Raw genomic sequence first — 15,536 nt, 5'->3', positions numbered from 1 at the left:
ACGCCTTGGCCAGAAAGTGGGTAGAGTTCTGCCGGCAGGAGAAGCCATAAAATTTAGACACCAGCGTAATATGCATGAAGCACTTTACGGACCACTTTTAAACACGACATGTTAAATTGAAAACGTTGAAATACCACAAATTACAAATTAAAATCGGAGGTAAGCAAGCATCGGCCACTTTCTGCAGGAAAACATGCGCTGCGACAAGATATTATCACTTTTTCGGCACCTGTAATACAAACACAAAAATTATTAATAGTTAATTAATAAGACCTATTCTTTTGAACACATTTCAACAGTGGTTGTATATTTTTTGTTAACGTTGTGCTTAATTTGCTATATTCAAAGATGGCTTGAGAAATTGGTGAATCGAGAAGAAAACATGTTTTCTCACTGCAAATTCACAACTGTCAACTCATTGTTCTTCGCCATATTCTTTGTTTACCCGTTGCCACAAATGTCATTCTGCGGGAATGCGCAATCTTTTATTCTATCGTTCTTGTGAAATAACTGGTCGTTTTGGCTAGTGTTGCCAGAGGAAAGTCCCCTGATCCACATTAATTTTGAGGATTACCTTCAGGACTTAATCCGGATCAACTGCAGTTAATACTGAATTAACGAGTTGGTCGAGATAAATGCTGTCGAATTTCTATGCTTTAACCCCGCTTTGATAACTTAACTGAAAGTTGCTGAGAAGATGTTTATACATCTGTGAACCGTTTAAGTTTTGCGATAATGGCAACGAAACCTCGTTTTGTAGATATGGGTTATTTATATGTATTTTACTTAGAAATTTTACTTAATTAAAAGGGAACAAAAAATCAATATAATATTTAATTTCCCGAAAGAAAGTGCGTACATTTTAAAATCCAGACGTATGTAGATTATCAAAGTAGAGTTAAGTATGTTGGGCTGCGATCAAATATTTTCTTTGTACATACATACTTGCGCGGTATGTTCATAAGGTTTTTCTATCGCCGTCAAAGCATTATTCAGCGCGAATGTATGATTTGATTGGCGTTCACTGAACAAAATATTTTCTCTCACTTCATTGCACCAAATTGTAAAAGAACTGCTGGGGTTGGCATTCAATAAATGGACTATATATATCCATATTTCTGAATTCTTTGCGCCAACAGCGTCGGTTCTTCATTTAGTGTAAAAAGAAATTTACAAAATGGCAAACGCACAAAAAAAAAAACAGATTAATTGGTCGAATTTACAAACAGCAGTAGGAATAGGAACCTTGGGCCGAAGTCTCAAAAAACCTTAAAAAAAGAAACTGCAATACATAAATGACCAAATGATCTCTTACAAATGTGTACGTATGTACAAATATATATAGTGGTCCACAAAATAATAGGAGTGCGATATTTTGACCACTTTTGGCTATTTGTCTCTTTTATTTAATGTTTATTATTTTTTTTTATAAAAGTTTAGCTGGTTATTCTACAAAATCAAATTGGCGTTTTTTGGGGGATAACTGCGGCTCGATATTTGGATGCGGTACAAAATGGCAACACTGCCCAGCGCTGGCATAACTCCAAGTGCAAAAATTTTTCCAGCGCTGTGTATGCTTGGAATAAAACAACAAATGTTATCAGCAGGGTTGCAACTGGAAGAAGTGGGTCACGTAGTATGGGTACGTTCCCCAATATACCAGTTTGGTGACTAATTATNTACTAATGCATGAAAATCCTAACCTCAAAAAAATCACCCGTTACTAAAGTAAAAAATACTTTACCATTTAGCAGCTGTTAGATGCTAAAGTAAAGGCGCTAAATGCTCTAGTCCAAAGTACTCGGGTACTTCAGAGATGCGACATACTTTCACTAAAGTACTAAGGTACATGGCTGAATACTTACAAACTATGTTAATACTTTATGATTTAGGAAAAATTATATCAGGGCTATTTCGAGATTTTCAAGACTACTTCGGAATTCCCGGGACTATTTCATGATTTTCGGGACTATTTGGAAATTTTCGTTATATTTGTCGATCTTGAAATCGATATATTTATCAATAAATTGAATGATTTTGCAAACGTTATATATATCGATATTGTTATCGCTGTTATAAACGATATGATTATTAATATTGTTATCGATATGCTAATAGATATTAACCCCCTAAAATATCGAACGTCCTGAAATAGTTTCAAAAATGCCGAAGTAGTCCTGAGAATACCGAAATATTTTTGAACGCGGTAGTTAGAAACTAAGTATTTAGCGCTGCAAAAATAAGTAAGTATTTACTAGCCTACTCGGTATTTAGTAACATCCGAAATACTTAAGTAAGTAGTACTTTGATACATATTTACTACAACATAAATACCAAAATACGTAGCACTTAATTTTAAGTAAATAAAACTTTGCCCATCACTGGTATCAATAATGCAAATCACCTGCAATTACGGTTGCCAGACGTACTGATTTTATCAGTACAGTACTGATTTTTCAACTTTCGTACTGATTTTCATTCCTTCAATCAGTACGCTAATGTCCTGATTTTTTTAAATTTGTACTGATTTGTACTGATTTTTCAATTCTGTGCATTAGATTTGTAATAGGGTTCTTCCCACCGAGCTTGGTACGCGGTAACTTGGTGATCGGTAATTTTTCCCCATGTATTTTGTTTGTGTAAAATAATATTACACAAACAAAATATAAAATATTACACATAAAAATCTTAAGCAAATCGTAAAGTATTTTGTTTGTGTAAAATAATATTACACAAACAAAATATAAAATATTACACATAAAAATCTTAAGCAAATCGTAAAGTATTTTGTTTGTGTAAAATAATATTACACAAACAAAATATAAAATATTACACATAAAAATCTTAAGCAAATCGTAAAGTATTTTGTTTGTGTAAAATAATATTACACAAACAAAATATAAAATATTACACATAAAAATCTTAAGCAAATCGTAAAGTATTTTGTTTGTGTAAAATAATGTTACACAAACAAAATACTTTACGATTTGCTTAAGATTTTTATGTGTAATATTTTATATTTTGTTTGTGTAATATTATTTTACACAAACAAAATACTTTACGATTTGCTTAAGATTTTTATGTGTAATATTTTATATTTTGTTTGTGTAATATTATTTTACACAAACAAAATACTTTACGATTTGCTTAAGATTTTTACATAACGTTGCAACTTTCTTAAAATTTACTGTAAAAAGTAAGAAGGAAATAATTAAATTATAGTTGAATTGTTTTCGGTAATGTTTGATATGCGCAAGAAATTAATATAAAAGACCAATCGTTTTATGGGCATATTGCGGGCATATATCTGGTGGCTGGATCGCGTGCAATCCGCGTTGACTTCTTGCGCAAGAAAGAAATGCATGTTTTAGTCGTTCCACTTTTATTTCTAATGCTCGAGTTTCGCATGCCCGTGGGAGTCGGGTGCGCACGCTGGCAAATAAAAATTCATTCCGACCAAACTATATCGAAATGCACGCATTTTTTTCATAGATAAATGCAGAAAAGTTTATTACAGAAGTTGTTGTTAAAAATGTTCATCCACGAGGCGCCGAAATTGCTTAAATGTTAAGTTTTTCATAAAAAAAATATTGAAAAGCAAACAAAAAATTTTTTTGTAAAGCAAATAATTTCATTGTATAGTTTAATGTTTTTTAAATCTGCACCCAAAAAAATCGTTTCATTCGGACACTTACTTTCAAAGAAAAATAAAAACTTCCAAAACTCTGGCGTTTCACAGTATTATCTGCTACTTACATTCATAATTCTGCTTGGAATAAAGGTGTACTGAAAAGTACTGATTTTTATAGCATGAAAAAGTCTCATGTACTGATTTCGCGCCAAAAAAATCTGGCAACCCTACCTGCAATGAATCAAAGAATTTTTCTTTTCATTTTCCTGCTGAACTTTTTTTGTGGTTCTTGGTTTGTTGCTTTAATTTTCCACCCTACAAATTTGTTTGGTTTTCTAAGATCAGACAAGATTAACCTTGAAAATATGATCGAAAAAATAGAAATCATAAAACAACGATTAAAAATTATTGAAAAAATAAAAAGCAAGGAATAAAGATTATTTTTGTTCGATAAACTAAAAATCATAAAATAACGATTAAAAATTATTGAAAAAATAAAAATCTAAGAATAACGATTATTTTTGACCGGAAAAATAAAAATCCTAAAAACGATCGTAATTATATAAATGCAAAAATAACGATTATACAATGATTTTTAAATAAAAATCCTTCATGATAACGATTATTTTCGGTTCCTGGTTTTTCTTTTCTTTTTTTGTATTTCTGCCATGAAAGACAGCTTCTCATTAAAATGCACTCGCCGTTCGGAGTCGGCGTAAAATTGTAGGTCCCTCCCCTTTGTGTGACAACATCAAGGCGCACACCACAAATCGAAGGAGAAGCTCGGCCAAACACTAACATATGTGTAAGCGCCAATCTATTATTATTATTTTATATGAATGTTACTTTTTTCTACTGAAATATGTATATGGTTTGAATTCGTTGGGAATATTGTGAGATAGATTTGTAAGATGTGGGTAATTGAGGGAATTTTTCCGTATTTTTGTGGGATTTTTAACAGAGAATGTCTTGCATCACTGTGCCTAAAATGCGAAAGGGGAAGAATTAATGCGAAAAGGGCAGTTTTCAATGCGTTTGTCGCATTGTAGGGTGCCAGCATTCCGCATTACAGAGTAACCCCCCGATACTGGCAAGCGACAAACTGTGAATTGATGAATCAACGAGATCAAACAAACATACGTACAGTCAAGAATGATATAATGTATTCTCTCAATGGTGACGTACAGTCTGCTTTAAGACACGAAGAAGGGCACAGCACGGAAGATGTCATCCGACCTACAGAGAACGTATTAACGAATACCGGGCATAAAAGCTCAAACTCAAAAGAGCCAGAGCTGTAAAAAATTTGAAACAATTTAGCAATCAATGATTGTGCTACCAATATTATTATTGCAATGAAAATTGGTTGCTTTCATTCTGATTGTAAAAATTAAATCTTACATTAACAAAGAATCATCAGTCGTTGAACTAAAACGAGCCAACAGAAAGGGGGCCGCGCTGACTCCAGAAATTTAATGCCCCTTAATCTCCATCTTGCAAATCGGCAGGAATGCGAGCAACGTTACTGTTGGTGGATATGTGGACGGGAATGAGCGAGCACTAATTGTGGATACGGGCGCATCACATTCCATCATTCGGCATTGCCTGAAGCCAGGTTGAGGACAGCAACTGGTGCGGACACCCAACATGCAAAGTTTCTGTTGGGAATGTGGAAGTGTTACACAAGTTCATAGTGGCGGAGATTGTGGATGAAGTCGTCATTGGGGTAGACTTCTTACTTAATCAAGGTATCCAGATCGCCATTAGCAGCAAGCGAGTAATCCTAGAGGAAAGAGAACAGATTCCACCGAAATCAGAAACAGTTGTTTGGGTGAAGGCTGATGTGGATTCTGGGAAAAACAAATTGTGAGTGGTTGGTAAATCCCTGGCTAAGACATAAAAAGATGGACGCGTTCCAGCTCGAGTACTTAGTGAGTTCAAATCACCAATCAAACTGCGAAGAGAAACTGTATTGGAATAATATCGAGAGGTTGAGGCCATCTTCAATTGCGGAATTTTACCTGGAAGCGATTCCATTGGCGAGAATGACATTGCGGAAGACATAACTGCTTCTACGTCAGGGTTGAAAGGAAAATACCATCACAAGGCTAAGGAACTTCTCCGCAGATTCTGAAACATACTCGACAAAGATGACAACAAACCAGGTAAAGAACATTGGGAAACATCGCATTGATACTGGTGATCCAAGGCCGATACGTCCAGGATGACCAAATGTGGTTCTGCAAGACTACCGAAAACTAAATGATGTGACTAAGGACAGCTATCCATTGTCCAGAAACGATTATACTCTGGACGCGTTGACCCGCACGGAATGGTTCTCAGTAGAGCTGTCAAACTATCGATAGTCAAGTCCATCGATGTTTTACGATAGTCTTAAATGTGACTATCGATAGTATCGACCCATTTCATAAGTTTTTCTAAATCCATTTATTTTTCGTTATCTTGCTATTATAAATTTGTTTATTTTAAAGGCTCACGGTTGCATTTTAGTATCGAGAAATATTGCTGGAAATTCATTCGCCGTGTAAACAGTCAAAAAGCGATTTCAGAAATTTTCCCTGCAATTCGCCGTTCGGAAGTAAAAAACTTTCTTTCGAAAGACACTTTACATGCAAGGTGCCACTGCTCATGAAATTGCTTTCTGAAATTTCTCAATTTGACAGTCTTTTGAAATATACTGCATTGCCACGTCTGACACGCTCTTAAGACGGCAATGTAACCTCTGCTATTTCCACGCTTAAAATAAAAAATGGCGCTTTTAGAAATAATGCCATGAACCAACTAAACAAATCACCCAGCACTGCAACCGTGTATTCGTAATTGCATTTGAGAAAAAAAATAATAGTTGATATCGTAATTTTTTAATCGGCTGTTTCAGTCACACACATGGCTTCATTCCGTTTTATTCACATGGCGGCGAAAAAATTACGTCTCTGCAAAAAAGAACTTTTTTCCCACTCCGTCCTGGGTGATCTTTATTCGTTCGTTCGTGAAATAATGCTGCCAAGTTTTGTTCTCTTTGAGCCAATTCGTGCAAATGTCAAAAGCGCTAGGAAAGAAAATAAGTTATCAATAAAACGATAGTGGCGATAGTACTAAAATTGTCGATAGTTATTTCATGTGACTAGACTATCGATACTATTGATAGTATCGTCGATAGTTTGACAGCCCTAGTTCTCAACGCTCGACCTTAAAAGCGGTTATTGGCAAGTGGGGGTAAGTGAGAAAGACAAGGATAAGAAAGCCGTCAGCGTTGGAGATGGTCTTCGGCAATTCACGGTGATGGCTTTGGACAAGGCAACGCTCCTGCCACTTTTGAAATACTCATGGGCCATATGCTGAAGGGACTACATGTTTGGTGTATCTAGACGACATTATCGTATTGGGTAAAAGCACCTGTAGGGAAAACACGAACTACTGAGCCAAATTTCTAGTTCAGTACTAGTTCTTTTTCGCCAAAAATGACCCAGTCCGATAGTAACTAGTCACGCACCAGTCCAAAAGCAATGAAATGTGGTACTTTCACTAAACTATTTTATTTCAAATTTTAAACGCAGGGAAGGTAATCATTATGAGAAAAATAATTTAAATCAGCATTTAATCATTATGTTATGAATTATTATTGGGTTTTATTTTTTCGCTCAAACGGAAATAATCATTATTTGATTTTTATTTTTGGGATTACAAATAATGATTATTTTATGATTTTAATTTTTTCGCGCAGAGATTATCATTAATTTTGAGTTTTATTTTTCCACTTAAAAATTATGATAGTTTATAAAATTGAAAAGGCCATACATACGCAACCTACTGAAATTTTGACCTGAAAAGTCTGGGTCTTATTCCTCTTATAAGGGTGCGGCTACCTCTCAAAAGGATACGTCGGTAATCACGCTGGTATAGTTTTTGAGTTGCTTAATAATCATTATACTTAGTGATTCCATAAAAAAGGCCATGATCCTGAAGGACAATTGAGAAAGGCAATGCATTTGCAGAAAAAGAGGCATTTAAAAAAAAGTGTCAAAATAATTACCACTTTCTCACTAAATTTATTTAAAAATTCAAGCCACCAGAGCTACCTTTTTATAAGAAAAGACAAATTAATTTTTGTTTATGCAATCCAGCACAGCTACCTTAATACAGTCAGTCAATAAAGTTTAGGTACAACGATTTTTTTACAATACGGGCAACTGTTTTTTAAATATTTTAGTTTTCGGTAATTTTTTATAAAAATATGGTAAATTCTACAACAAAATCCCCAAAATCAGAGTTCCAACCCTGTGCAAAATTTAAGAAAATTCTGAAAAATTTCATTAAAATAATTCACTTTCTATTTACGCTCTCTAGAAAAAGTTGAGTTTTCAGTTTTTTAGCCCATTCAATTTTAGTATAATGAAGTGCAAGTATGAGAAAGCAAGGACTTACCAAACAACAAAAAAAAATGCTAAATATGAATGGTAAGTCCTAGCTACCTCAAACTTGCACTTTGTTATACTAAAATTGAATGGGCTAATAACTGAGTACTTAACTTTTTTCTAAAGAGTGTAAATTGCAATACTTGGATGGAAATTCGCAGAGTTTTCTTTAATTTTGCATAAGGTTTGGAACTCTGATTTTTGGGGTTTTTGGTGTAGAATTAACCATATTTTTATAAAAAATTAGGGAAAAATAAAATATTTAAAAAATAGTTGCCGGTATTGTAAAAACTTCACTGTACCTAAACTTTATTGACTGACTGTATATCTTATTTAAGTTAAGTACGACAAAAACTTTCGAAGTACTTCATATACATATAAGCTTAAAAAGAACTGAATTTACTTAAAAATCAATATGCTTAAATTTAGACAAGTAAGACAAAGTGAACTAATATTTTTACTTTTAAGCAGAACGCACTTTTGTTTTTTACTTACTACTTAAGTTTAATACTACTACTACTACTAATGTGGTTTATAAATTTTTAATAAATGCGTTTAAACATTTGTGATTGTATTGTCCTTCCTTCAACCGATCGTATTTAATATAGAAGGGAAATGTTTCGACAAGCCTGATTAGAAATGTAGATCTAAGGTGACGAATTTATAACAGGTTGGGAACTATAAAAAATGGATGCAGATCGAACTAGATCTCATCTGTCGAATTAGGAACTGGTTTGGAACTAAAGAAAAGGGGATGCAGAACGAACTAGATCTCATCTGTCGAATTTGGAACTGGTTCGGAACTATAGAAAAAGGGCTGCAAAACGAACTAGATCTTATCTGTCGAATTTAGAACTTGTTCGGTACTAGAGCCAAAGGGATGCAACGGGGGACAATTGACACTTCCTAGGACATCGCAATGTTAAATTCGCCATTCGCTAGCATGCAAAAGAGAATTAACGCGCACTAGTCATGGTTCCAAACGCACTAGAACCGAACCAGTTCCGCACTAGTTCGTTTCCCTACAGGGGCTTTGGGGAACACCTTAAGAATTTGGAAGATGTTCCTCTTATTATCGTCGATTTGTTCCGAATTCCGCCAGCGCTAGGTAGAAAACGGAACGGCTATACACTGCACCTATGCTAACGTACCCGGTTCCAGGTGCAGCATTTATTTGGGATACGGATGCTAGTGGGTGCCATTAGTGCGAGCGCAGGTGTATAAAGGCGTTGCTACAGCGCACACCAAATTCTGTTGCAAAGCAGAAAGCGACGAGTACAGAGATCAAGTGCCTTATTATGTTTTTTACATAAAGTGTACATGTTTTGTACATATTTACTGATTTTTAAGATTTGATTTTTTGTGATACATATAACATATACATATTTAAGTAGCTAAATTAAATTTTTTTTTGAAATTAAAGCTTTTACGTTTAAAATGCAGTAATATATTAAAGTTAAGGTTTCTTATATGTACGTAGCTGAAGACAACACTGTGCTTACTTGTTTACAGGGATGTCTCAAATTTACAAGAATTATACGTATATATAATGTAACTAATTTTAATAACATTTCTTTCTTTCTTTAAGACACCCACGACGTTGTTATGCGATTTAATCATGCGCCTACATCAGGATATGAGGTGGACGTTGGAAGTAAAACCACAATACGGGTCTTAAACTCCCAAGTAAGTTGTACACAATATGGGTTTTCACACCAATTTCGTTACGTCGCACAGAGGAGTATTTGCATAGTAAAACTGGTCAAAATTATTTTATGTGTTTTTCTTCTCAGTAATTAAATAAAACATGAAACTTAATCATGATTAGGAATTTATAGGATAAAGATTACTAATTACACTTATCTTAGGATCATTCTCGGAAATATTTCGTTATATCACCGTACGACAGTAAATTTTACACACAAATAAGTAATTTTTAAGCAAAAAAACACCGACTTCAATTCTCATATACAAATTTAAGATTATTGTTAGTATCTTCATGATCCAATGATCGGATTTAAACCAAATTAGGATGGGACCACCTGTGAGGTAACACCTTTCCTCTAAAAAAAGAATTATAGAAATCGGTTTACATGGTCCAAACTTATGCGGTAACATACATAAAAAAAAAATATTTCGACAAATTGATAACCTTTTTGTGCAATCGGTTAAAAATAAATATAATCGCAAAACTGTGGGCCAAATATAGTAGAAATGCTTTCTAGTTTTTCTCTCTGACGTCAGGATTTTTTGAAGGACTTAGAAATTTGAAAAGTATGATTTCTACAAAAAAAATTTTTTTTATTCAGTGTAAAGTAGAAAAACGGATTTGATACCTAATTAAGGAAAAAAATCTGTAGAATTAAAGCCGGTTAAATTTTTTGGTGCATAGGACGCTGGGGATTGAAATTGTTTTTTTTAAATTTTGTCCTACAAAATATCTTTGAAATTTTGCGATAATTATTTTTTAAAAAATTATATGTTCAGGACTAATATGCACTCAACCACATCCTCCAAATTCATCCTTCTAACTTTACCCATTCGTCCTTGCTAACCAAAAAAGTTTACTTCTTAAGTCTGCAGAATTTTCGCTTCCATTTAGTACCCATGTTTTTATTCTATATTGCATTGAATTTTTAGAATTTTTCATATCATTGAAACTACACAGTCCTTTTCAAAAACATCCTGACGCCAGAGAGAAAAACTAAAAACGCAGTTCTTCTATATATGGCCCAAAGTTTCGTGAGTATATTGATTACCCCGTGCGTTTTGAAATTTTTCGGTTTTTGTCGCACGGTGTATTCAGTTACCATAAGTCCACCAAAAACTTTTTCAGAAAAAGATAAGAACGGAATTCGTTTTGGTAGAACATATTTAGGTTTGACGAATTTAGATATGAACTTAGTCCTCTTAGACTGGCCCTTGATTGCGAGTCGTGCAAAAAGTTTTCGTTACTAAAGTATTGATGCTTTTTCAATTTCAATTAAGTACTAAATAACTTAAAAATAAACAAGTAAGAAAGTCTTAGTTCGGGCCGAGCCGAACACTAAATGCCCGGCGCAAGTATTAAATGTACATATGCTTTTCACCTTTCCGAAAACTACCACTACATGGTAAGGAGGGGTGGTTTTGCTCCTATTTGAAACATCTTCGATAGAACATTCAGTTAGAAATAATCAGATAAACTTATAAAATCATATGTGGGCGGTATCACGCCCATTTTCCAAAATTGCAAATAATGTTACTTCTTATCAAGGAATTGTTGCTAGTATAAATTTTGAGTAAATTAGCGTCCTTAAATTTCGAAATATCGAAGTTTCAAGAATTTCTGAAATTTACCGTTGTATGAAAAGTAGGGATGTGCCGGGTATCCGGTAGATATCCAGAATTCGGCTTATCCGGGGGTTTTTCTGTCCGGCCGGATATTGGCTAAAATCCGGCCGGTTATCCGGATTTCAATTATAGAAGATTCAATTTAAAAATCTAGTTCAAAATTTTTTATTTACTTTTACAATAAAATTTATTACTAATTATTAGTAATTAGAGTTAAAAAATTATGTATTTTTAATTATGAAAAGAAGCACTACCGCATAATCGGGCAACAACCTATTTCCATTTTCAACATAAGCGCTACCCGATGCACTCTTTAGAAGTTCACTGAGCAAGGTGGTGCGCAGAGCCACTTCATTGCCAGTGTAAACAAATTTGAAATTCTTCGCGACTATGCTTCCACCAAATTAAAGGATCTTCTTGTCTGGGTATAAGGGTTAGCTGTAAATATTTCTCCATTTCTAAATCGCTGCCTTTTTGCAAGCTTTTATTTTTCTGTACGTTCGCACAGTGGGACTTCCCCATATAAGATGCGATCAAAAGTAGTAACCGTCCTACAAATTCGCTGAAATTTCGTAAATGCTCTATTCTGCACTTAAGAATGAAGAAATCTGGAAAATAGTAAATGTCGACGCGCTACCACGCCCAAAGCTCTTGTGGTGGAAATAGTAAATGTTATCTGATTTTGATGTAATTCATATTATACGCTGGTTTTAATTATAAAATCATACATCTGAAAGAACTTCAAAATTGGCTTACATTATCGTCCACCAATTCCAAAAAAAGAGGCGCAAATTAAAAAAAATATTTTTTGATGAAATTTGGTGTACATTGCTCGTTTGCGCAAACGTTTTCCAATTTTGGAGACAATAAGGAGTTTCTTACTATGACACCTACCTTCTTATATAGCTTTTTTAGCCCCACGCACTAAATTTATTTTGTTTCTAAAGAAGTTCCTATTTCTTCACTTTAAAAATGATAAAACTAAAACATTTACAATACCTGCATACTAAATTATGTGCATGATATGTATTTGCACTAAAACTTTCAATTCTACCTTGATTTTAGATAACAAAAGCTGTGCTAAAACAAACAGGACTTTTGCCATCGAAAACTGATCTCGTCCAGAGAAGCGTCCACTTTTGGTTGAATGCTGAATCTGATTAATAGATTCGCTAGGCATTAATATGCATTTCCATTTTATTTTGCATATTATTTATTTTGTGTACATATCAGAGTCTTTTCCTTCAGCGGTATAATAAAAATTCATAGGAGGTGTGTCTATAAAAATCTGAATAGAGGCTGAACTCGCAGTTCCTCGCGGCTGGAACTATTTCAGATATGACACGTATATTTAATGTTTACTTGTCCTAAGTAAAATTTACCTCGCTTCCTAGGTCCTTTATAAATATCCCATTTTAAAGTAAGCACTCGAAAAATTTCATACTAAAAAAATTATGTAGAACTTTAAGAGAAACTCTTGTAAATTTCACTATTCATATAAAAACTTAATTCAATGCATGACCACAGATATATTAAAAAACTGGTCACCAATCAGATTGCCTTATTATATATATGCAAAAGTAGAAAAATTAATTTAAATTACTTTGTCGTAACCATCCATAACTACTGGAGTCAATCGCCACTTTTGGACTACTGCACCGACTTCTGGGAAGTAGCTACTCTATTAACCCGTGGTTGTGCGCAGGGTAGTGCAGAGTCGAACGCGTCTGAAGTAGAATTCCGAAGAACTACGAAAGGGGGCGCCCATGAATCACGCAAGTAACTACTTTAGTAGCTCCTGGTAGTGCAGAGAGAGCCGATGGTGACTACCGCCCAGGGCATTGCCTTCTAAAAGTAATCGCTGAAATACGCGGCAAGTAGTCGATCGGTAATAGACGGAGTTTACTTGGTTACCGTCAGTTCTGTAGTAGCTCTCCTGTGCTGCTGGGAAGTCAATTAAAGAAAAAAGTAAGTGCGCCTGGGCCACACTGGTGAAGTGAAACTTACGTTACATACATATCTATTTTGTGTCATAACCACTATACATACAAACATACATCCGCATTTGATTAAGTTTATATTTTTGGTCTATTTTCTATCTAGATCCCTACCTCTACCCTGTTCGTTCTAATTACATTTATGTTATTCTGTTTTCCTTTATCCTCATTTTTATCTTTATACTCTATCGATAACAAAATCGATAGTAACATCCAATAAAATATCGATAACAAAACCAATAAAAACATCGATAACAAAATCGATGAAAAATTCGATAAAAATTTCGATAGCAAAATCGATTATAATATTGGTAGCAAAATCAATTAGAAACTTGATAAAAACATCCATAACAAAATAAAAAATCGATTAAGTAGATAACAAAATCGATAAATATCGATAACAAAATCGGTAAATATCGATAACAAAATCGATACAAATATCGATAACAAAATCGATGAAAAACCAAATCTATAAATATCCATAACAAAATCGATAAATATCGATTACACTTGATAAAAATATCGATAAAAACATCCATAACAAAATAAAAAATCGATTAAGTAGATAACAAAATCGATGAATATCGATAACAAAATCGATAAATATCGATAACAAAATCAATAAATATCGATAACAAAATCGATAAAAATATCCGTAACAAAATCGGTAAATAATAATAATAATAATAGATGAAGAGGTTACCATGGTATACACATGTAATCATAAGTGGGCGTGGCTACGACCTTTTCCAAAAATTTATAATATTCTTATTTTTCGTCTAAAAATTATTGTAAATATCAATTTTGAGTGAATAATCTTCAGTAGTTACTAAAATATCGCAGTTTTCGCATTTCTAAAAACTACCGATATATGGGAGGTAGGCGTGGTAATGAAGGAAGTATACGTACCAAGTTTCGTTAAGATATCTCAATTTTTACTCGAGTAATCGTGTACGCAGGCGGACGGATCATTTATGTATACATTTGTCATATAGACATATATAAAGGCGGACTACCCCGTTCGTGTCCGTACTCTTTTTATTAATAATTTTTAGCGTTCCTTTCCCAATCTGTCTCACTGAGAGCGCGACAGAAATATGCTGAATACTCTTTGTTCGAATCAAATTGATTTTGAGTTTCTGTCCGAACGACTTGGTGATTCGGGTTGCCGTGTTCCCCTTTGTATGCGTTTACAGCGAATTGCATGTATTACTTGCCTTCAAAATCGTATGTAGGCAACAATATTATCAGCACTTTGCTTCAGAACAAAATCAAATGTGCCGAACTGAACGGTGAACCGTACTTCAGCACCCTCTCCGACAAAAATTTTTGAGAGCAAATAAAGAGTTCTCCGGACACGAACGGTAAACCCGCCTTAAGTATACCACTTTCGTGGTAGATCTACCACTTTTTTTGCTAAATTGCGTTTCTACCACATCTACCACCGTAAGCTTAAAGTCTACCACATATTACAATTTTGCTCATTTTACAATGTGGATGATTTTTCCATCCGTAATTTTCTGTTGATTTTGTGTAATATCATGAATTAGATAATTGTGAATACGACATCTCTCTAATTTTTGCATTCCATTTTCTGTTCTTTTCAACACGCGCTAGGTGCTAGGATCAGTGAATTGGTGTAATTCAGCTGGCAAGTTAATAGCTTTAGACGGGCGTGCACAAAATGGACCAATTTATGAAAACGTGACTAGGGTTGCCATATTTTTTAAGCGCGAAATCAGTACGTTAGACTTTTTCATGCTAAAAAATCAGTACTTATCAGTACATTTTCATTCAAAGCAAAATTATTAATGTAAGTAACATATAATACTTTAAAATGCCAGAGTACTTGTTTTTAACAATATTTTGGTATATAAATAAAATATAGTTCATAGAAAATAAATGTTATTCATTTTAACATAAGTGTACACATTATTGTACACAGGAGCCAATAAATTATTTTATATTTATGACATTTTTGAATAGCAAAAATGAGATCATTTCCTATTTTTAATATTTTTATTGAGCTTTGTACCACGATTGTTTATTAGGAAAAATTGAAAAAGCAACAAAGTCTAAGCGGTAGAAGTTATAGCACTATTTCGGAGATCACCACATCTCCTCATCAGACTTCTTTTT

General features: G+C 33.8%; 1 protein-coding gene across 5 annotated transcripts in view; it reads left to right on the top strand.

The window, feature by feature from the left end:
• SiaT (beta-galactoside-a-2,6-sialyltransferase) overlaps positions 1-15,536 on the top strand; it is a 107,210-nt gene that overhangs the window by 46,305 nt on the left and 45,369 nt on the right. For all 5 annotated transcript variants that reach the window (XM_017616776.1, XM_017616784.1, XM_017616792.1 and 2 more), the window contains exon 4: positions 9,656-9,753. In XM_017616776.1, coding sequence (XP_017472265.1) covers positions 9,656-9,753 — 98 coding nt within the window. The remainder of the gene's footprint in view (positions 1-9,655; positions 9,754-15,536) is intronic.

The sequence above is a fragment of the Rhagoletis zephyria genome, unplaced genomic scaffold (genome assembly GCF_001687245.7).
Source record: "Rhagoletis zephyria isolate East Lansing unplaced genomic scaffold, Rhagoletis_zephyria_1.1 Rzeph_scaffold_00027, whole genome shotgun sequence".
NCBI lineage: Eukaryota > Metazoa > Arthropoda > Insecta > Diptera > Tephritidae > Rhagoletis > Rhagoletis zephyria.
This window is presented reverse-complemented; position numbering and strand designations above follow the sequence as displayed.